Source organism: Lepisma saccharinum, chromosome 11, assembly GCF_977018435.1.
Source record: "Lepisma saccharinum chromosome 11, izLepSacc3.1, whole genome shotgun sequence".
Classification (NCBI taxonomy): Eukaryota; Metazoa; Arthropoda; class Insecta; order Zygentoma; family Lepismatidae; genus Lepisma; species Lepisma saccharinum.
This window is the reverse complement of record NC_139239.1, coordinates 50,006,415-50,029,693: the sequence shown is the minus strand read 5'-3', so window position 1 is coordinate 50,029,693 and position 23,279 is coordinate 50,006,415. Positions and strand designations below refer to the sequence as shown.

The following is a 23,279-nucleotide window of genomic DNA, read 5'->3' as shown; positions in this document are numbered from 1 at the left end:
AATCACAAGAACCTAATCCAGAAGTGGAAGTGAACTCTGCTTGTTCCTTTTGGAACTTTTTCTCTTGAAGACTCCAAAATGCACGTAAATTCCAGATGATCTTTTAAATTCCCTGAAATTTCCCTGATTATTCCCTGACAAGCCAAATTCCCAGACTTTTCCCTGTTTTCCAGCCGCGTAGCAACCCTGGGTCACTTATTTCCGTAGAGCCAAGCAATACACAAACGTCTTGCAGGGAAGCACGGATCTAGGCGTCCAATTTTCATTGCTGGCGACTGTACATTGCTGGTGACTGTACATCGCTCAAAACCTTTGAGAAACATACGTCTTTAAGCACTCGATTTAACACCTTACCATGACATTTACGTGATACGAAATCAAAGATCGGACATGCACGCAGGCAAAATCCTCCCGTTGAACAAGGGCTGAAAGAAGCCCTTAGGTAACAGAACAGGGAGCGCGATGTTCATACCAATTTAAGCACATACTGCGCACCTGCCCTTCGTTCTTTTTGCTCTTTCCAGGGGCGGTGCGCTTGATTTTCGTGCTTGCCCCAGGGTCGTCTGTCCCCAGCACGTGCCTTCCAATTCTGCCCTCAAACTGTATAATTACCATCAACGATTACGTAACCAGTTGCCACGCCTACGTCATTTTTCTTTCCTTCCAACCGACGTAACGAGGAGATCGCATACATGATAGGATTTCAACAAATCAAAAGGGCCGTCCCTGATGACGTAGTGGTAACGTCGCCGCGTTGTGATCAAAGGGTTCTGGATTTGACTTGTACATGTACATTGTTAAATTATAATTAACAATCTGTACACGAAACTTTATCTAAAAAAAAAAGGAAGAAAATGAATTGATCTAACCTGAGCAAGAGGTCGATCAACTGATAGATGCTGTATGATTTAATGTGCCGTGTACTTTATTTACATTAAATATAAAGAATAAAATTTCAATGTAGCAATATTTGCAAGGATAATGGTCCTCTGACTCCAGCGGTGGTATCAAAGGAATCGGCCATTGAGGTGAAGGAACCACGTGATATGCATGCTCAGGCAACTGCAAGTTGAAAATCGACATACCCAGTTTCCTCCAAACGCCAAAATTAAATGCCAAGATCTCAAAAACTGGCCCCCGTAACCTAACCACAAATACATTATTAGACCTAAGCGGTAAAGAAGGGGAGAAAGCGAGTGGCCGGAGAGAAGCAGTACACGCTGCTGTGAATGCTGGTAACTTTTTCCTTCGCTTTTTCCTCCTCCACGTAATCCCGTTACCTCGCATGTGTTCATTGCTCGAGCCTTCTCGAGTCAGACACTTGCTCCAGAGATTCCCGAGACAGAGTGTAGTTTTGGCCTTTGGTGGAAGCTGGGTTTGCCCGTTGAAAATCGCCTCCCTGATGGCGTTCAGTTTGCCTCAAGAAAAGACGATCTACTTCAACCTTTCCTCCATTCTATCACTTCTACACTCCTTGCAACTAACACTTTAAAGCAGGATCATGCACGTATACGGATGAGCCAATCGTGTAAGACGTCAGCAATGGATAACTAAAGATGATTGGTTGCCTCGGGAATACTACTGCATGAACTAAAACTGCGCAAGTCAATGGATATTTCTTAAAACCTACCGTTCCATTCTTACAGTCCTCACTATTGCTGACGAAAACGATGTTTCGATAATACGTTAGCGTAACAGGTTCGCCTGAGCAAGACGCCTCGAAAGTCGGTCGTTCCCGACGTCGTGAACCCAACGATTTCAAGGCAGGAAGAACATGGAAGGACAGCCATGCGTCGAGGCTATCCGTTCCGTTTTACGGACCGTGAAACAAACGCATGCAGTACCCGACGCAATTCGCTTCATTTCAAGGGCAAGTTCCATGAAACAACGGTACACGATCCTCCCGCCACACACCTTTCTTGCACCAGCTAAGCTTGCTGCTGAAGCTATTTGTTTCATGGATAAATTCACTTACTGTAAAGTCATACAAGAAAACAAACATAACAATCCAACTTCTGTAATTCCAATAACCTTTGTATAACAGGTTGTTGTTTTTGGTTGCTTAGTAAAGTTGTTGTTGTCAAAGTTCACTAGTTGTTTCAGAAACACACATTTTTGACACCTCATTTTGTTAATTCTTAGCAACAATTGATTTCATTTTGCTAGGAAATATTGTGTTTTGTTTTTTATTTGTTTACTTAAAATGTAAGGAACTAGCGATCAGCATAGTTGGTGTATATCAGCACAAGAATCACTAGTCAGTATTTATCAATATGGCTATTTTACCAACAAAAGAGAAAGGAGTAGTTGAGTGATAAGTTAAGAATTTCCATCTTTGAATTTTTGTCTAAAGACATACCATTTCAAGCTATGGAACATTTTCAGACTTTTTAAAATTAGGTGTTTATTAAAATACTTTATTGTTTGCCGAGCATGTGCTAAGTATGGGTACATGGCCAGGGTTGAACAAAGCATGAATATATATTTCATTAACATGACAAATTTAAGTGAAGCATTATTTGCATTGCCATGCTAAGAAATTTTAATTCTTTTTCAGAATGTAATTTCTGATACTTTTGGATATGAAGGTACAGTAGGTGAAAATTCCATAAATGTGTTGCAGAACTGGTGAGTGTGGTTGTTATTCCCTGTAGTGAATAGCTATCATCTGCTTACCATTTTGTTGCAACTTAAGTTGGTTTCATTTCCTCATATTGTAAATCTTATTTCTACTTTGTCTATTTCATGATCCTATTGCCCCTCTAGCGTAATCATTGTTGAGGATGAATGATTAAAACAAATATAATCATATCTAACTAGATTCAAAAGTGGAACTTCTTGTACTGAGCTGCATTAATAAACTACCTTAAGAATTGCGAGTTCATAAATATCTCTAAATTAAGAGTCCTATGTATAAATGGAGATCTTTGTTGTTGACAAAATATTGGTGTGAAAAAATGTGTACTGTCTCTGGGCCAAGATAACTGCCACTGCCCACTTAGAGCACAAAATGGTAATGTGCTCTAAATCAAAATCATCACTAATCTGGCTGCTTTGAGGGGGAAAATTCCAAAGTTGTTAACAAACAGGCAGGCAATGGAAATTGCTGTGTGACTGCAAGCCTGGAAAAGCATAAAATGTCATGTGGAATTAAGTAACAATTAGCGATGTGTTAAATTCACGTATAAAAACTAGTGTTGCCCACGAGACGAGACTTTGGCCTGTCTCGTCTCGTGTTCATCTCGTGGAAATGCTGTCTCGTCTCGAAAATATTCGTTTGTCTCATGACACGCGGTCAATCTCGTCTCGTCTCGAATTTTTAAAAGCCTGTCCCGTCTCGTCCCGTGGGCAACACTAATAAAAACGTTAATATCCTTACGTAAATTTGCCATTCATAAAATTTCCAGATTAACTAATAAAATTATTTTACATCCCCAGCCTCTCTGTTCCTTGTAGGAAACATTGGACAAGCCCTTTTAATGTAAAAGTGATATTAAAAGCCAAACTTCTGCGATAATGATTACGAATCAAATTCGTCGCTGCTTGGATAGATGAATAAAAGAATTAGAAATCTGTAAATGACTTCTTACTTCAGTCTTTGTCTATGTGAAGCATACCTGCTTCACCTCCAAGTAATTCTCCGTTGGAGGACCAAAGTACATTAGTTTCCTTTCGACCAAGACAACGTGTCTGCATGTCGTCTGCGATTATTCGGTTTTCGCTTTGCCAAATCCTACCCCAATATCTTTCGTCTTCGTGTACTAATCTCTCTTTAAGAACCCCAGTGGGCAAAGGTACTGATCATGAGAAAAACTGCACAGATGTCAAAGTTCTTGGAATTGCAAGTGACTCAGCTAATCTCCACTCCCCTTCGCAAATTAGACTTGGTCATGGGGGACAATCATTGTCCAGAGTAGAACAAACAAGTCAATCGAGTAGGTGTGATTCGGCATCACGAAACACGAGGGAATGTTTGAACTCAATAGAAAACCTTTACTGAGAGTATCAGATGTATCGAAAGCGAAGTCACTCTGGAAAATCATTTGACTTAAGTCTGTCGCCCTGATTAAGAATCAATTCACTGGTAAGTTTCGCTTATCTCCTTTTTACTTTTGATTTTATCTGTGTTAAATTGACATATCGGTGTCTTGAGGCTAGTGCTGGAGTAACCAATTTTCTCGAGGGAAGACAATATTTTATTCTTATGTTCATGGAGGTTTATCTACTTTTAGTTGGGGAAGAGTTGGTTGGTTGATTTGGTGTTTTAAGTCCACTTTATGCACAGGAATGAAATTACAGTTTAAAGTGGGATCCGAACCACTATGTGCCTCCACCGGGTGTTGAACCTGGGATCCCTTGATTACAAGGCGATGACTCTACCACTGCACCATAGGGGAGGCCTTGGAGAAGCGTGATTGACTGATCGTTGAAATATATGTAAAGTTGCGAGGGGAGAAGATTAACTGATTGATTTGTTATATTTTACTTAACATTTCTGCCAGTTTTGGTTAATCGCAAAGATAAAGTTGATGAAGGGACACCCACAAAGAACACCCATGCTCAGACCGAAATTCTAACCCGGTGCCTAGTGGCGCAGGAACGTTTTTCACTTGTGGTACAAAATTTATTCATATTGTATACGTATAGTTGCCATGACTTATGCTCCAGCCCTCGTATATTTTTCTATCCTGGGGGGGATGGAGTGGTTCACCAAGAAGGAGGCCTTCATCTTACATTAGTGCTGTCACTGGTCTAGTTTCTTCACGGCACCGAAATTACAAACAAGACAGACTAAGGGAGCTTTCAGATCAAAGCGCGAAGCAACAGGGGCCCTCCAGTACATAAGAAAGCATTCGCTGCGCATGCGCGACAAAAATCCGATGCGACACGCTATTGAGCAGTTAGTCAGGGCCCACGTAACTTATGCTCTATCCCGGGCAGCTCTGGAGCAAGAGAACGAAAGCAAATCTATGAGCCAGTAGTGACTCGAGGGGGCTCGACCAATAAACAACTGCGAGGGAACGGGATTATGTAGAGGCTGCAGTTACCAGCCTTTGCAGCAGCATGTACTGCTTCGCTCCGCCCTCCCCATACCGTTAAGCGTGGTGGCCTTGCTCCATCGATTCCAGGAATAGGGTTCAAGGATTTCCTAGGAGAACCTATTCTTTACGAGCTCCATAACCTCAGCAGCGGTAACCCACTTAAACAAGATGTGATTTAACCTCGAAACAGGCGGGAAAGTATGGAAGAAAGAATTCGACTTTTCCGCAACAAAATCCCTTACGGGGATTGTCCCTCGGCCTGCGAATTCCCACCGCCGCTCCGTCGCCATGGCTACCAAATCCGTGAACATCGTCTGATAACCGAACGTGACAGGCAAGTCGGTTGCTACGAGATCTTTGCTCGATACAGCTGAGAGAAGCATATGTTTTCGTAGCGTTTGACGTTCATTGCTGTTTATCGGCCAAAGCACTTCAGAATGGGTAAGCGTCAGCGTCGAACTCTGTTCCCGTAGTCAGGGTCACTTAAAACATAAAATAAACACTGATAATGAAAACACAATAATTATTCTTCTTATAATATAATCGATAATAATAATACATCGAAAATAATAATCGTTATTGTCATCGATTCTTTCGGACCAATTCACCAGGACTTTTATTGAATGATTTGGTTTATTTTACTTCGCTTTCTGCCACTTTTGGCTAATCGCGAAGATGAGGATGAGTTATATATGATATGATGAAGGGGCACTTACAAAGAACACCCTTGCCCAGGCCGGGATTCGAACCCGGAACCCCTGGCGTCGCAGAGCGCTGTGCTAACCACTCTGCCACAGAGGTCGGTGAAACAAACTTTTATATATGTACAATTTCAGTTATAACATTTTTAGGTCATGTTAAGCCCGGTATCCTGATACTGATCTGATATGGTGTTTTAAGTCCACTTTATGCACAGTTAGGCTAATCGGGACTGGACCTACAGTTTAAAGTGGGATCCGAACCACTTGTGCCTCCACCGGGTATCGAACCCGGGACCCCTTGATTACAAGGCGACGACGCTACCACTGCGCCATCGGGGAGGCCGTAAGCCCGGTATCCACTTGTTGCAAACCAGCGTATATCCCCGATCCGTGTCAATTATTGATACGATACGGACCCTGATTTGTCGCGTATCATCACTGCGTTCCGTATCATCCACCCTGTAGCATGATTGATACGGGAGTCCGATACGGTTCACAGTCTGGTCTCAAGTGACGATGAGTACACCGCAGCAAGTGGCAGCAGCCGCATATATTTTCATTAATTACGTTTTATCGAAAAAGAAAAAACGCAAATCACCAAGTTGGTGGATGACAAACAGGTACGTGAACAGTGAACTGTATAGTGGAAGCAGCTTATTCGCAGACTTGCGGTTCCAGCAGATCATACAAAAACTTTACTTTATATCAATAAATGCAATAGTATTTTATTATCCTTATCCCACTCCATAATAAAGATAATAAAGAAAACAAATTGATAATGGAACGTACTGTCATTCACAGAGATCACTACACACTGAAGGATGATGCAACGAGGCAACGGAACGCGCGCATGCCCATCCACACTGACCCTCCATGCCTATCGTATCCTTACTTTGATGTGACGAGGAAAAACCGCCAAATGAGCGATCGGGTCCGTTGCATTTTGAAACGGAGCGTTGCAAGTTTTTTTCGAATAAATTCATACGGAACGGGGATACGATACGCTGGTTTGCAACAAGTGGATACCAGGCTTAAGATGGTTAGCTACACGTTTCAAAGCGTCGATCTCCGTGGCAGAGTGATTATCACAGCATGTTACGACACCCGGGGTCCCAGATTCGAATCCCGGCCTGGGCATGTGTGTTCTTTGTGAGTGTTCTTTTATCAATGTCATCACTTCATCACAAATCGTCATCTTCGTCATTAGTCAAAAGCGAAGTAAAAACAAATTCAATCAACCACATTTCTCACTCTCTGCCTTTTGTGATCTCAATGTAGGCCCGGTCAATACCCCTCTAAATCCAGGCCTGAGTAGCACAACTCCTTCACGACTGGTGGAAATGCTGAAGAATAGCGCCACGTTCTGGTGGCCAGGACAGTCAACGCGCCACAGCTGTGGTATGCCGACATGACAAGAGAGATGTTATTGAAAATGTCATCGGTTCCCAATAACACAAGGGTTATTAAACCAGCAAAGGGTGCCGAATCCAGCAACATTTATATCCCCTTCCCTCGGCAACTGGCTCGATTCCAGGCAGACAAGAAAGGAAGAAATAAAAACTATTTTCAAAAGGGGAAAAAAAAAAAAGCCAGTAACCCGCGCAGGGCACACCGCTCCAGACAAGAAGTAGCTAATGGTCCAATGCAAGGCAGTCATTAGACGAACACCTGGCAAAGCAAGTCACAACAATTTGAACAGAAGTCTTTTGTCAGGCAAAAAAAAAATAATCTCAGAACAAGAACAGAACAAAAAGTTGTATCGTTTACGGACATAGGAAAGCGTACTTGTGTTCAAACCAAACTTTGATTCGGAAAAGCTTAAGGCGAAGGGAGACAGTTTCGCAAAAGGAATGTATTTAGTTCAGGGCACTGCTACTGAAAAAAACCTGGTAGAAGAGAGTATGGATTTCTCCCATGTTACAAGTGGAAGCGTTTTTGTAAGTTGATTATTAAGCTAGATACGATCTGTAAAAAAAATATGATATATACATACTCCCATGTATTCCTTAAGGACAAACAACTTTCAACTTCAAGTTACGGCTAATCAATTGGAAGTTTCGATTTTTCCTAACACAAACAGAATCTTTAACCTATCCAATTCCCCTTCGTGTGTTTTTCTACACCATCAGAAGTTCGATATTCCCAAGAGATTAAGTGTAACGCTAAGTTTTCTCCCCTTCCTACAACCATCCTGCGCACAGACCTCTCCTTTCCCAGCCCGCCACGGAGAAAGGTCGGGGAGAGGAACAATTTTGGGTCCTCGCGCCTGGCTGGACATGGGAAGTGTTCCTCTTGCCCTTAAACAGTGCACAATTCTCGGAGTGTGTGCATAGCCTTTCTCGCGTGCGTTAAAGGGTTTAAGTACAACGCCTTGAATAACATAATGTGGAAAGGGCACTGTTCTGGGCTCTCTGGCTGGTTCCACTCGAATATGATACCGCTAGAGGCGCTGGTGTCGGTACAGTTGCATGGCATTAGTCTGCTTATAATGGAAGTAAATGGAGTTTTCGCTGCAACGTCTGATTCTTTTACATGAAGCATTTCTATGAATGTGATAATTGCTATGATATTTGGTACAGTGGTCGCGAAGATATTAACGAACATTCTAGACAGTCGGCCACGTCCTGTTATCGTTATACTTTCATTAATAATACGGGAGAAAAAATACGCGTGGAATGCTCTTGGTAACTAAATTTTTGTGTATGAATTCCATCAATTCACGTACCACCTTTAAAGACAAACAAATCCAAAAACTAACTACGCCGCATTATTTTCATAAGAAAATTAGCAGCCGTACTGATCGCACTGCCATCTATGTTGTCATCCGTCTCGGGAACCAGTTTCTTGGGTCGTTTTTCACACTACGTTATTCAAGGCGCTGTATTTTATTTAATCACTGGATGGATAAATACCAATAGCCCTTGACTGGATATCTAAATGTTCACTGACATAAAGCAAAACACTAAGAATTGACCAATGGACTTCTGCAGTAATCTAGTTCGTTGTGATGCACATGGCCGTATTTAGAGGGGGGGTTTCTAGGGTTCAAACCCCCCCCGAAACTTCCGACATGTTGGATTAATGGAAGTTCAGAAACCAAAATCTGTAACAAATTTTCAATTTTTTTTTCGAAGCATCACAAAAATGCAAGGAGACAATGTTGAAATGATCGAGCTAGAATTGTCATACATTTGGAATTCTGAAAGTTGAGTGAAACAGGATTTATTCTCAGAATCGTAGCCCACCCGCGACACCTCCATTTTCACTTCTGCTGTTATCTTTCCAGTGTTGTTCCTGCATCACAAGGAATATAGACTGAAGATTCCCTTATGATTGTCCCAAAATTCCCTTTCCAGCTTTTAAATTTCCTGCCCGATAAAGTCGAAAATCCCCCTTGATAGGAGTTCAAACCTAGGATCTCCAGTTTCGTAGCGCATTACGTTCGCGATTGAGGTTACAATCCATGCACAAGGCTAAGTTTTTAAAAATAATAACTGCTTCCGCACTTTTCAAAAATGTAATTTTAAAGTTAAACAACAAAAACTTTATGACTAAAATTTCCATCTAACTTTTAAAGCTTTTTCTTGAAGACATCTAAAGTTTAATGACGAAGTATAATAATTGTGCATTTCAGTACACACTGTGTGAAACGTGAAAAAACAAAAAGAAACTTGTGCTGGATATTCACTCATCTGCTGGATTGAGTAAGCCCCCTCAAGGATATAACAATAATATAATAATAATTATTATTAGTATTATTATGGAATAAAATTGTTTTATTATTATGAAAGTTTAATTATTATTGTACAATTATTGTTATTATTTCTATTATTCAAATTTCTGGCGACGCCCATGGGAACAATTATGAATTAACCCCCCCCGAAAATTTTTCCTGCCTACGGCCATGGTGATGCATAACAACAATATTTCAAACTTTGAAAGATTAATTATGTTATCCCATTTTAAGGCACGTTATGAAGCTTGTATGGAACTGTAAGGCTCATTGCCTTTACCAGAATCACTAAATTATTAGTTACCTAGACAGCGCCATCTGTAATGCAACGAATAACTTTAAATTTACATTAGAAACATTTGTAAATACGTAGTTCGCTTTATCAAAATTCAGATGATTGGTACGGTTCAGGTTTGATTGAATTGTCTTGGGTTTAGGGTCTATTATTATTTTACGTCGCTTTTACATATATTGAGTTCAATCGCGACAATGAAGCTGAAAAATGAAACCTGGCTTGTGACCCATGAAAACGTAAGCGTGGTATTTGAAAATATTTCTCTGAAGGAATTCCAATAACTTCTTTCGAAGCATCGGGATATAATTATACTGCTGCCATGATAACAGCCGGCGCGGAGAACGCCTTCATGGCAGTCACCCACTGTTGCCAAGAAGGAACTTGCGGTCAAACAGCCAATTAGGACTACCGCTGCACCCTGTTTGGGCAACCTTAGAATCCTTCCTCCCCGAAGTAGCCAGCAGGAAAACAGTATTTTGTCAAAATAGCCGTTCTACTCTGTGAATGGGGGGCGGTAATTAGCGTGGCAGCAGTATATATATGGTGCTCGCACACAGAGCATCTCTTCATTTCTAAAAATTACAACCACAAAGGGAGCTATAGTATCCAAAGGGGGATATATCCCATCATCCCTCTGCAAATAGCACCGGCGGAGTGTCCAACTGGAGGTCGGTGAGAGTCAGTACTCCTAAAAAAAAAAAAAGGATGTTAAAAGTAGGAAATGATGGTTCGTTGTATGAAAAGTAGTTTTTGAAAATTCTGTTTCTGGTTGTAAGAGCTTCGTTCAAGTCCAGCTGAACCACAACATGCAATAGATGAGCACATGACGTCATTTGTCTGTAAAGGAAAAGGCGCCGAAGAGAGGTGAGAAGGATGTGGAACCTTTCCGAAAAGAGCGCGACACATGTTGCATCAGACAACAAAAAAGTAAGAATGGTTTGTACTTACAGCTGACGTGGTGGTTTGCACCCCGATGTTGTTATTGATGTTATTGTCACGCCTGTGGTCACAGAGATGAACTTTGTCCAGCCCGTCGGCAGCCAGGTCCATATCGTCCACCGAGGAAGGGGTGGATGCGGCTCCACCGCGCATCGCCGTCGGTTGGTCGGCGCTGGAAAGGTTCCCACCGGCGACGTCGCCACCAACGGGTTCCCACACCTCGCTGGTGGTGCTGGTGTAGAAGTTGTCCTCCTTCATCTCCCGACTACGCTCATCCACCACAAGACCGTTTCTCTGAACGGTGACGTTCTCCCGAGTCAACACACTGGACTTCACACTCAAGCTGGTCTCCAGCTTCACTGGGGCACGGAGAATTCCGGCCCTTATAAGGATCTGGTTGAGGAGGTCACAGTGGGGCACCGCCCCGTGCAGAAGGGCCTCCCTGATGGCTGCGCCCTCCTCGCCCTCCAAAGTGATCGGACACCCGTTCACCAGCAACACTTCCTCTTCGCGAACGCACGTATTTTTCTCACAATCCACCACCTTCACACCTTTGCCCAGAATGGACTCCACCGTCTGCTGTATCTCGTCGTCCATAGTTGATCCTAAAAACAGGATGAGCCAATGAGCAACAATATAGCTTTCATAACAATAAAAATTTTCCTTAAACTTTGTTTATATTGCACTACTATTGCCAGTTCTTAATTACTGGTAGAGCGAAGAATGATGCTTTTGTAGAACTCTCAATGTTATGTCACTGTCAACCACGAAATGTCCTGCGTGGTTGCATACAAAAGAAAAATCCTTATTCTGAGGACTCGCAGAGTCATAAATAGTACTCATGTCGATGTCACGTACAAACTAAAAATTTGTCGCTGTTATACGGCAATACGGTATATATATACACACACACACACACACAAACACACACACTCACACAAAAGACATACACATTTAATGCGTATCGTTGTAGTTCTCTCGCAACTCATAGGATGAAACGAAGCCGAAACCTTCCCATTTCTGGGAAATAATTGCCAATGGGAGTTATTGATCCCCAACACGGGATCCCCAAGATGAATATAACTCACTGGACGTTCTGACTCACAAGATGATTCACCTCAAGTTGCGTCCCCTTATTATTTCTGCAATGTGCAGTGCAGAACAAAGCACAAGCTCCGCGACCTTAATACGTCCTTCTGTATTAATGCCGACAATCAGAAATAATTAATGTAATAGTCAGCCGAGTTAGTAACAAAACTTCAAACAAACTTGAAGAGAGCAAATCCTGATCACGTTAGTTAATTTTTACTATGGAATTGAAACAACGAAACACATTCATGTTCATCACAGTCTTCCTTTTCTTTTTTTTACTAATTGTCAAATCGCCACAAGATGGTGCTAAGGGTTGCCATCCTGAAAACGAACCGACTGGGAGGATTACAAGTTTATTCCTTTGAGATAGTAAAATATAATTATGGAAAAAATTAAGTGGTAACATTATCGTATGAGGGAAACGGATTCCTTCAAATTTACAGGAGAAAGTACTTACGGAAATCATTTTCTTTAGCGTTGTGGAAGTTCCTGAATGTAGATTTGATCCATTTTAATGTGAATGCGTGTTGTTTTCTGCGAAAATCTCTGTCCGACACGCTGTTTCTGCTCCCGCCATTTGCTTTCTGCACGAGAGTGCAATGTTCCGTGTGTTAAGATGATGCAACCCCGTAGCCAGTGTTTCAGCCTCGCCGTGTTTTCACTAGAACATGACGTGTCTAGTATTTTTTTTTAACTATGCTTGCCTAAACTAACTTAACCTAACCTAACCTTACGGATAATGGTTTTTGGGGCTAACTTGAATGGTTTGTGAGGCTAACGTGAATGGTTTGTGAGGCTAACGTCAATGGTTTGTGCCCGACCCTGTGGCCGAGTGGTTAGCACATCGCGCTGCGACGCCAAGGGTCCCGGTTCGAATCCCGGTCGGGCTTGGTTGTTTGTGAATGTCCATTCATCAATTTCATCATTTCATCACTCATCCCCATCTTCGCAAATTAGCCAAGAGGCACAAAACGCGAAGTAAAATAAACTAAATCAAATCAAATCAAAAGTCAATGGTTTGTGAGGCTAACGTCAATGGTTTGCGACGTATTAGCATAATTTCAAATCCGGGCACGAAAGTATATATTTTCCGGTGAACGAGATTGCAACACTGCATAAATCGACAAAACACTCTCAGAACGCCCCCTAAACCAGTACGCTATCACGGCCATAATGTGTTACAGATTCGAAACAACAAGTAACAGTAAGTACTCTTAAATAGAAGAAATAGACATTATCTTAGTTAGAAATGCATTATTTCACCTTAAGAAATGTTCCGCATTCGAAAGTAACACGTTAGAAATGTAAAGAAGTCCGAAATATATGATTCGTAGGTGTTTCCCTCATACGATAATAGTACAAATTAAGTAAATATAAAGTAATTGGCTACAAAGGTTCTTCAGAATCTCAAATTCTTTCAAGTTTACAACTGCATGTCAACCTGCAAATTCACATGAGCAGTTGTGTGTCAAGTGACCCTCACAAGACAAACTGGCGACACACTGAGAAGAGCCTTTTCCCCTCTCGTCCCCCATTTTTGGTCTGCGGCGATCCCACCCTCTTGTCTGCAGCATCCCTGGGCTTCTCTCTGCCTCTTCTCAGAAAGTGAAATGAACTTCATCTCATCTTCTTCGGGCTATTTTTACTTACGAGGGCCATTCTCCCCTTCGTGACCAACCGAGAAGAGGGACGGATTCGGCTGAGTGCTTCCACCCCATGCAGACAAAACACTATCTAGCATCGACCTCAGACGGTTCTCATCCCCACTCCTTTCTCAGGATCTTTCCACATGTGTTGTTTCAGGGACGTTTCCTTCACAATCATGTTAACGCTGTTTCTATCCCGGAAATACTTAGTGAATCATGAGAAGTTAAGGTAAGGGAAAATACCTTGGGGAAACTGTACGGAACTGGGGAAAGCAAGTGCACTCACATAATTGTATCTCTCTCATTTAGCGTCGCATTTCTGCCACTTTTGGCTAATTGCTAATAAGGGCAAATGGTGATCTGAAGTTGATGAAAAATCATATTTTCTTAGGATTGTAAACAATGCTAAATCAGTTTCCCTTCAGGTAGAAGCATAAAACACTGTTTTTATTTTGCATTTGTTTGGCATTTTTGGCTTTTAGGTAATTCTTCAGTATTTTTTGCATTTTTTCAGTATTTTATAATTTCCTGATATAGTCTTTGTAGCAAGTTCGCTATTAATCGAAAAAACGGTGAATGGAAAAGCACAACGTTACATTTAACTGAAATGTTTGGCAACAGATTAAATAATTAACAAAAATAACCCGTGGCTCTACAGTCCGTAAGGGCCTTGGCCTATCTCCCGACTGCCAGTCTCTCTCCCACAATCCTACCTAGAGGTGTGGAGATCTTCAACCAGTAGGAGATATCCGTGATCAGGTTACGCAACTCACTCGTAGCTCCCTAATTTCCTCACGATGGTGGGTTGCCACCGGTCCTATACACAGGTCCTGAACCCAGACGGACTGGAACCCATGCCGTCCCGCAGTCGAAGCCCAAAGAACAGCGCCTTAGACGACCGCACGGCCACGGACGAGGACCTAGACAAATAGTACCTACCCTTGATTCATATGTATATCTGGCAACATGGCACTCGGTTGCCATGACAAACTGTGCTGCCATCTGTTATCGAAAAGTTACTGCAAAATTGCCTTTAGTTCCCCCTTAATCTGTGGTCAAAAAATTATATATAATCTGCTGCACGTGAAACGCGAGGTCCCCTCTGAAAGGAGGTGAATGGCTAATACAGAAGGCCTAATACAACATTGGCACTTAATTGCTTTTATCCCTTTGCGACAGTAATTTGAACCACCAAACAACGGGTTTTATCACATTCATTCAACTACTCTATTGAAATTTATGATAAAAATCAAGGTATGATTTTCAGAGCTACAATTATTTTCAGGTCAATTTTTTTTTACCATTTTAGGTTATTTTTTAAAATAATTTTAAGGTCATTTTACAGGTAATTTTTCGACATTTTTTTAGATCAGCTTCCGGGCCCTAGTAATCAAACTCTAACATGGGACTGTCTGTAGCGAGAGCGTGTAAACATATTTACAAAAGGTGGTATCTGATATTTTGAATTGGTCACCGAGCGCTATAAGCGGTCGACTTTCGATTTCGCAACCGAATTTGCCGGGTTCGAGTCCCTGCCTGGACAAGAGTGTTTTTCATGAGTGTCCCTTCATCAATTTTATCTATTCATCACTCATCCCCATCGTCACAATCACCCGAAAGTGGAAGATAGTCGACGCTAAGTAACAAAAGTACAAACATAAATAGGTCTATGTGCACTATGGGTATATTTACTTCTGTAGTTTATCCAGAATTTTACACCTGGGGGTGTAAGTTAGTTTCAAGGTTCAACGTTATTTTTTTAAAAAAAAAATGAACATTTCAAGAAAAATTTGGAGCAAATTGTTAGGGCATTTTTTTGCCCACTTTCTGCACAGATAGTGAAATCGGTGCTGGACCAACAGTTTAAAATGGGATTGGAACAAACTGTATGCTTTCATCGGGTATCAAACCTGTGACCCCTCGACTACAAGGTGATAACGTTAGCACTATTCCATCAGGGAAGCCTGGGGAGAGGGAGGGAGGGAGAGTTTAACGACTAAACATTAGGATGTGTACATTTATTCAAGTACTTTCAGAAATCTTGTCAATGAAAGAAAAAAAGCTTAGATTTCAATACCCAGATTTAATTTATATAAATTATAAATTATTTTTAAGCTATTTTTTTTAAGTTCATGAACTTCAGATAATTTATGGATAGAACATCCAAATCAACAAAGAAGCTATTGTTTCGTATGTGGGAGGATATAACACCGAAAATATGTTGCAGTATTTTTTCTTTTACCTTAACAGCTGATGGTGATAATGATCTTTCAACTCGGGTTGGAAATTCTCTTCTGACCTTCAAAACACAACGTTAACGATTACTTTGCCGTCCCGTAACGCGCCGAGATAACGCACATGTTCATCCTCGCCACATAATCCACTAGGCACATTAATTTCCATCTGGCGCTGGATCAATTCTAAGGTCACTGTCCGCCGTTTATTTGTCGGTCTGGTTGCCATGGAAACTCCCAAGAAGGCGCGATTTCAATGAGACGGTTAGTCAACCACAGAACTGGCTGATTTCCTCGAAAACCAGACGCAGCATCGTTCTCCCACGGGGGAATTTCCCCCTCTTCAATAACTGCGGATTGCATCCAAAGACTGTGTTATGAGATGTAGGGAGTGGTGTGCTAAAATTGCGCATCTTTCAACTGTATAGGAACAGTGGATGAGGCTTGCGCTAACCGGAACGACTGAACTACAGTCCGTGAAGTGTAACTGTTCTCTCCCGCCAAAACGCTCACTGAATCACGAGACTCAAACGTTCAGTGACGCTCTAGTGAGCGATTTTTCTTTGCTTCTGTCATTATCACGTCGGCTGTATTGCGAGGTTAAAGCTGCAAGAGGGATGTTATGTCCCACACACTCTCAATAGCGAAAGAAGTATAGAGTCGCTAACATATCGGCAAATATGACCTTCAAACACTGGTGCTATACTGCAGGAGGCCTTAGAAAGAGCGTTTCGCGGGCTAACAGCAGACGTCGCTCGCACACCGTTGCCGATACTATCGCGTCGTCTGCTCCTTAGGCCAAGGTAGCAAGAGGCAGAGGTCACTCGCCCTTCCAGAAGGGTGCAGCTCTGGCAACCGGGCTCGCTCATTCGCGGACCTGATTTGTTCCCGCACACACACCCCCATATTGTCGTCTGCTGCAAGTCCGCGAAGCGATCTTTTTAAGGCCTCATGGAGTATAGTGTCGGACCTGTGAACATTGGTGGTGAGAATTCAGGGAAGGAGTTGCTGGGAAAAAAAAAAAAAATGTGTAGAAGTAGATGGCGTGGAAGAGTTGCCGTAGGATTTATTATTATTATTATTTTTATTATGATTTGGAAGTAAAGATGCATTCATGTCAGAGATTAAAATTTCCTGATTAGACTATTTGAGGTGATTCAAAACACTGAACTGTACTGGCATAACATAATAATAATAATAATAATAATAATAAGGAACCTCCCTCCATGGCGTAGTGGTAACGTCGTCGCCTTCTAATCAAGGTGTCCCGGTTCGATACCCTGCGAAAGCACACTCACAATGGTTCGGATCCCACTTTAAACTGTAGATCCAGTCCCGATTATCAACTCTGTCCATAAAGTGGACTTAAAAAAACAGACATAAACAAGAAACGGTAACTCATGACAGAGGTTCTGGTAGAGGGGCTCGAGGGGATGAAGCACACTGCCGAAATCCTACAAATATTAATTTGAATAGTGTATAGTGGTAATTAATTTTACTTTCTTAGCAGGATTTAATATCTTGTATAATAAACTGTTATATAGTGAGAGATATTCATATTCAGGGCTTCCACCCTCCACTACTTCTCTTCTTTAGATGGATGATGCTGATAAGGGATGACACTCCTGTCCCCAGAAATAAAATCGGCAATGTCATTACCGTCAGAGCGCCAGAGTTGAAAGGAAATGGTGGTGCCGAGTTTCAACTAGTTGTAAGTCCACTTTATGCACATATTGGCTAATCAGGACTGGACCTACAGTTTAAAGTGGGATCCGAACCATCATGTGCCTCCATCGGGCATCGAACTAGGAAGTCCTCGATTACAAGTCGACGGAGTTACAACTACGCCATCGGGAATCATCGATCTAATATTACATGCGTTTGTGTGTGTGGTTGCAGCAAAAGGCTGCGCTGTCCACAGAACAGGAATAGACACCAAAGGTGCGAAATCCTGGAGGGGGGGGGGATTTCCTCCCCCACCAATAATCTTGGCCTCAAAAATCCCCCACCAAAAAGTTTCGGGGGAGAGTTTTGTTACAACAAACAAAAGATAAAAGTAATTGTTTAATTTCAAATATACTGTACTAAGAATAATATCGAATACATACACAAATTAGTGTATGCACAATAAAAGTAAAACAAGAATGCAAAACAATAAAGACTGTGAAATCTAATTGATTTATATTAAAATAAAGCAAAAACTTAAACAAAAAGTTACACATAATAAAACCACTTCAACTACTTCATAATTTAATTAACATCTTTAATCAGTTAGTGAAGGACGTAGTTTGCTACTTTATAATATCTGATATATTTAAAAGTAACAAATTTATTTATTTATTGGTAAATAATAATAATATATTTTTAATGTAGTAAATTTAATTTAGTAATTTATTTTTACTTTTAATAACATTATACATATGTAGGATCGTATACTTTATATGTATTTTTGTGGGGAGGGAAGTTTGTAGATTAAGATATTTCTCCCTGCCCCCCCCCCCACCCCACCCCACCAGTCTTAAATAATTTCGCACCTCTCCCTGCCCCCCCCCCACCCCACCCCACCAGTCTTAAATAATTTCGCACCCTGCGGTGAACATACTATCCGAAAGTCGAACCCGATCTTTCTGAAGGCGCCATACTGTCAGAACATGTAAACCATGTCTAGAAAATTGAGACGAAAAAACCACGTGCAGAAAACCTACTCAACGAGGGAGTCTCTCCAACATGTGAGGCTGTGCTAAAGAGCAGAAGGACCATGTGTTCAGAGAAAACACCATCAAAAAACCAGCGTGAAAATTGGATGCAGTGTTGCCAAACGTCAACTTTCTTCACCAACACGTTACGGAACATAACTATTCTTACCACCCCAAGGAATTTCTAGACCTGAAATCTTGCTGATGAAGTTGGCAGCACTCGACGAAGGAAAGTAATTCTGAAGCAGTAAATCTGGACGACCGACAGCTAATTAGGCTCTTTATAACCTTCCAAGATGGCGCACTGGCCTCCGTAATATATTGACTTTTTTTTTCGACACATAACCTAGGTTTTTATACAGGAAAAAGCACGGCAAGAAAAACGTCTTAACAAAGCGACCCACGTTTTTTTTTTTCATTTTTCTTTTCTTGACAGTGACTTTTCAGTTTTTCTCCCATAAACCTTTGCGTTTGATGCCGGTCTTCGGATATTACATTCCTGGGAAAAGTTAAACGTACGCAATGGCACCGAAACATTTTTGATTTGGAATTATAAAGTCCACCTCCATGTACATACACGAATATATGAAATGTGGTGTGTGTTAAAATTTGAATAGCCTTGTACTGCCAATAAGAAAGCAATATTCAGAAAATCATTTAAATTTAAATAATAATAATAATAATAATAATAATAATAAGGTCCATAATTGTCGGAAGTTTTACATCCATTTATGAACAAAGGGTTTATCACAACTGAAACTGTGGCCACCGTCTGTGGCGGAATGTTCAGCACAAGACGTTAGGAAGCCAGAGATCCCGGCTTTGAATCTCGCCGTGTTCTTCATATCATAACCCTTCCTCATCGTCACGATTAGCCAAAAGTGGCAGAAAAGCGACGCTCAATAACAAAAATCCAAATTCGAAATCAGACATCCCTGGTTTGAACCCTGGGTAAGGTATGAACATGTGCTTGAGCCACCATGAGTCCATCATTCGCGGATCTCCGTGGCGGAGTGGTTAGCACATCGGGCTAAGACGCCAGGAGTCCCGGGTTTGAATCCCGGTCTGGGCATGGGTTCTTTGTGAGTGTCCATCAATATCACCCTATCATTACTCATTCTCATCATCACGATTAACCAAAAGTGGCATAGAAGTAACATGAATCAAACGAAAATCAAATCAGTCCATTGCTCATCGCCGCGATTAACCCAAGAGGTAGAAAAAATAACTGAAGTTGAATGAGATTATAAGCTTAGTGTAAAAAGAGTTATTAAATAATTTAATTGAAGTTTTAAGCCCGTTTTACGCGCAGACAGGCTAATCGGGACTGGACCTAAAGTTTAAAGTAGTATCCGAACCACTGTGCAATGTACCTCCACCCTGTATCGAACACGGGACCCCTGGACTACAAGGCGACAACGTTACCACTACACCATCCAGGAGGCCCACTATTGAAATAGAAGTCGTTAAAATGCACTACTGACTTGCACGCAACGTTAGAGATTATTTTGAACGCTGTTAGCTCAAAATCAAACTAACTTGTTGCGTGGACGTAAGGACACACCCATAGAATAAAGCAGTCTTAACGTTTCCCACTCTCGCTGGTTTGCACCGCATCACGACGTAAAACTATAAAACGCAATGAAGCGAGAGAAGAAACTATCACTTAAATCCATTTGCATGCAGCTTTCCTAGCAGTTATAAGATTCCACATAAATCTCAGCACACAAGGACAATAATACTACTTGACGTAATGGTCATATTTAGAAAAATCCACCTTGCAAAGATAAGAAGCAGCCTTGCAAGGCAGGCCTGGGAAGAAAGCGCGCGTTACGTTGCAAACAGGTTAGTGGAAATAAGAAGTCTGCGTCGTACTTTCCCCTGGTAGGAGAAGGTCACGAGACATTCACATAATGAGCATTTAATTGTAGCTTACGTTCTGCGTGTGACAATGTGTACATGTCTCCACTGCGTGTACAAAACTGAGAAAGAAGAGAAAATGTTTTGACCCATTTCCTCAAGTCATGAAGGACTTCCAAACTAACTTATTATTAGATTTAATTCAGTAGCAAGAACTCTTATTTCCGGATTTCTTCTTACCGAGCGATTCCATGGCGGGTTATCACGATGCGAGAAAAATAACCCATTATTCCCCAACGCCAAGATCGAGTGAAGAAACTTGGCCATTATTTCCCAACACTAAGATTTGGTGAGAACTCTCACCCGTTACTCCCCAAAGCTAAGATCGGGTGAAGAAACTCACCCGTTACTCCCCAAAGCTAAGGGTGAAGAAACTCACCCGTTACTCCACAAAGCTAAGGGTGAAGAAACTCACTCGTTACTCCTCAACGCTAAGATCGGGTGAAGAAACTCACTCCTTACTTCTCAACGCTATGCAAAAACTCAATATGCTGACCAAGGCAGAACTTATTTTATTTTAAAACAAAATTTTGTATTTGGTACAGAGTCCGAAGACTAAGACGTAACGTTTATGTTTTAAAATAAAATAAATTCTGCCTTTGTCAGCATATTGAGCTCTTGGTTATCATGGAAACAAGGCTTAATGGTGTTATCAACGCTAAGCTCGGGTGATGAAACTCACCCATTGCTCTCCAACGCTAAGATCGGGTGAAGTAACTCTCCAAAGATACAATCGGGTTAAGAAACTCACCCGTTGCTTCCTAATCCTTAGAAAGAAACTCACCCGTTTCATCCGGATTAGAGATGTGTATACGTACCCCATCTGGTTGAGGAAAAGTAATTAACTGATAACTGGGAAAAGTTAGCTTTCCTTCACCTTTACACCCGATGAGGAAACGGTTGGGATGTCTAATTGCAGAGAGATCGAATTTGTTTGCATTTTAACCGAAGAGACTCACGAAAAACAACTTTAACAATTATTTGGGCTACAAGAGATATATTTGAAGCTGCATTTCATCTCTGTAAATAATATGCAAAATCTTTGATAGAAACCAACCAATGAAAATTATCCTGGAGGTTGCCCCACGTCATCTTAAAGAAAAACACATTGGCGTAAAGCGTGGGTGATGCATACTATTTCGGAATAATGAGAAGGAAAGAAGGACGCCCTATCTCAAGGCGCCAGGCGGTAGTTTGCTGTTTATGGATGCGGCAAATCTGCTTTGGCCGACAACATTTATGACGTAATACACTTATCTGCGAAGAACAAGGAACGAGACAGAAAAGGGAGTGGGAGAAACGTGACGTAGGAAGTGCTCGGAAGATAATTTTGAATGCGAAGAATTCTGACCTTCTAGCTTCGTGCAATCAGCGTCATCATCAGAAACAATTGCAACACTGAGAAACTTCTGGTGCGAAGACATATCAATAAAGATAATTATGAATTTAATGTATGTAATAAACGGTTCCGAACCAATAAAAAGAAAGCAATGTTATCGTGTAAGATAACTTAACGATGTGTGGTCGGGATCGGTTTCGTCTTGTCTCAATGTTATTCACATGTGAAGCGTTCGTGATTCAATGTCGTTGCTTGAAGATAATCATGTTTTCTTCTTTTTCCTGGTAAATCATCGGATGATATCTTTAATGCAGGCCACGAACAGAACCATGCAATTTTCTTAGTCCAATTGCGCTTGGAGAGCCCAAGACCTGAGATTGCAGTTTTCATTATTGTACAGTCGTGAGATTTAGTATTTTCTCACCTTAACTTGTAACCCTGCGAGTGTGAATGTACCGTTGAGATGTTCGTATTCCAGGGTCGGCAGTGTTTGCTCAATGCACAAGCTGCATAGCCACTGCATGAATAAAACTGAACACGTACTCAATTCTCATTTTGGGGGACTACATACACATTTCGTACGAATAAAATTCCTAAGAACCTGCTCACGCAAAGAGCGCCGCCTTACTCCAGAGGTGAGCAAGTGTTCTCAATTTGAGAGGACGTTCTCAGAAACCGCATACATGCAAGCAAGCGTGGACTCATGTTATGAGTATCACCAAATCATGCTTTATATATATATATCTGCCTCCCAATCAGTGCTGGTGTTCTGCAACACAGACGTCGGGAAACGAGACGAGGGCGAACCGGCCTGTCGAGTCTCCCCCTGGAAATTAGCACGGTTCCTTTCAAGTTACAAAAAAACAAGGCTTGTTACTTTTAGTGTTAGTAACAGAAATAAAGTTTAGGTACTTAGTATCAGAGAATAACCAAAGAAAAATATACCCAAAAATCTAAAAAAAAATAATAAAAAAAACAATGTAAAATACAAGAATAGGTTATATTTTCATAAGTTACCATGTAATCCAAAAAATAAATGGTTCCACATTTTAGAAATTCCCAAAAAATAGTTTGTCGTGATAAAATTTGATTAAAATTTCCCAAACTTTTAAAGCTTATTCTTGAACAAGGTGTGTAAAAGTTAATAACAAAAGAATAGCTATGCATTTTAATACACGAACTGTACGAAACGTAAGAAAGAATACTGAAAAAGAGTTGCGATAAAAATTCCCCAAGGATATAATTGTAAAAATAACAATAATTTCGAATAAATGTGTATATTTCAGTGGTTTTTAACTTATTAGTTCTGTAATTAAAAACCACAAAATTTTTACTGGGTAATTATTACTTCTACTATCAAGTTATGTCAATAGCCTGACCCTCCCCTTCAAAAATTTCTGGCGACGCCCATGTTGAGAAACCACATTTACTGGGTTCGAATCCAGATGAAAACTAGACATTGCGGATGCTGTACACCTGATCACTAAACGTGTATTCCATTCTTGCAAATCACAAAATATCAGTGTCCCTTCAAGGATCTTAAAATGCGATTAAATTGAGCAAGAAGATCTGCATGAGAGTTTATTTCATTCAGCCAGAAGGACTGGTCTCCCGCTGGACGCCACGTGGAAGCTTTCCATAA

The 23,279-nt window shown here is 41.2% G+C and overlaps 1 protein-coding gene across 2 annotated transcripts in view; it reads right to left on the bottom strand.

Moving 5' to 3' along the window:
* The window catches only part of LOC145994793 (ras-GEF domain-containing family member 1B), an 802,930-nt gene that overhangs the window by 448,517 nt on the left and 331,134 nt on the right, over window positions 1-23,279 (bottom strand). Inside the window, exon 2 of one of the 2 annotated variants that reach the window (XM_083131079.1) lies at window positions 10,720-11,315. The exons of the other annotated variant lie outside the window; for it this stretch is intronic. Within the exon in view, the coding sequence (XP_082987205.1) occupies window positions 10,720-11,307 (588 nt within the window). The 5' untranslated portion in view covers window positions 11,308-11,315. The remainder of the gene's footprint in view (window positions 1-10,719; window positions 11,316-23,279) is intronic. 2 annotated transcript variants of the gene reach the window in all.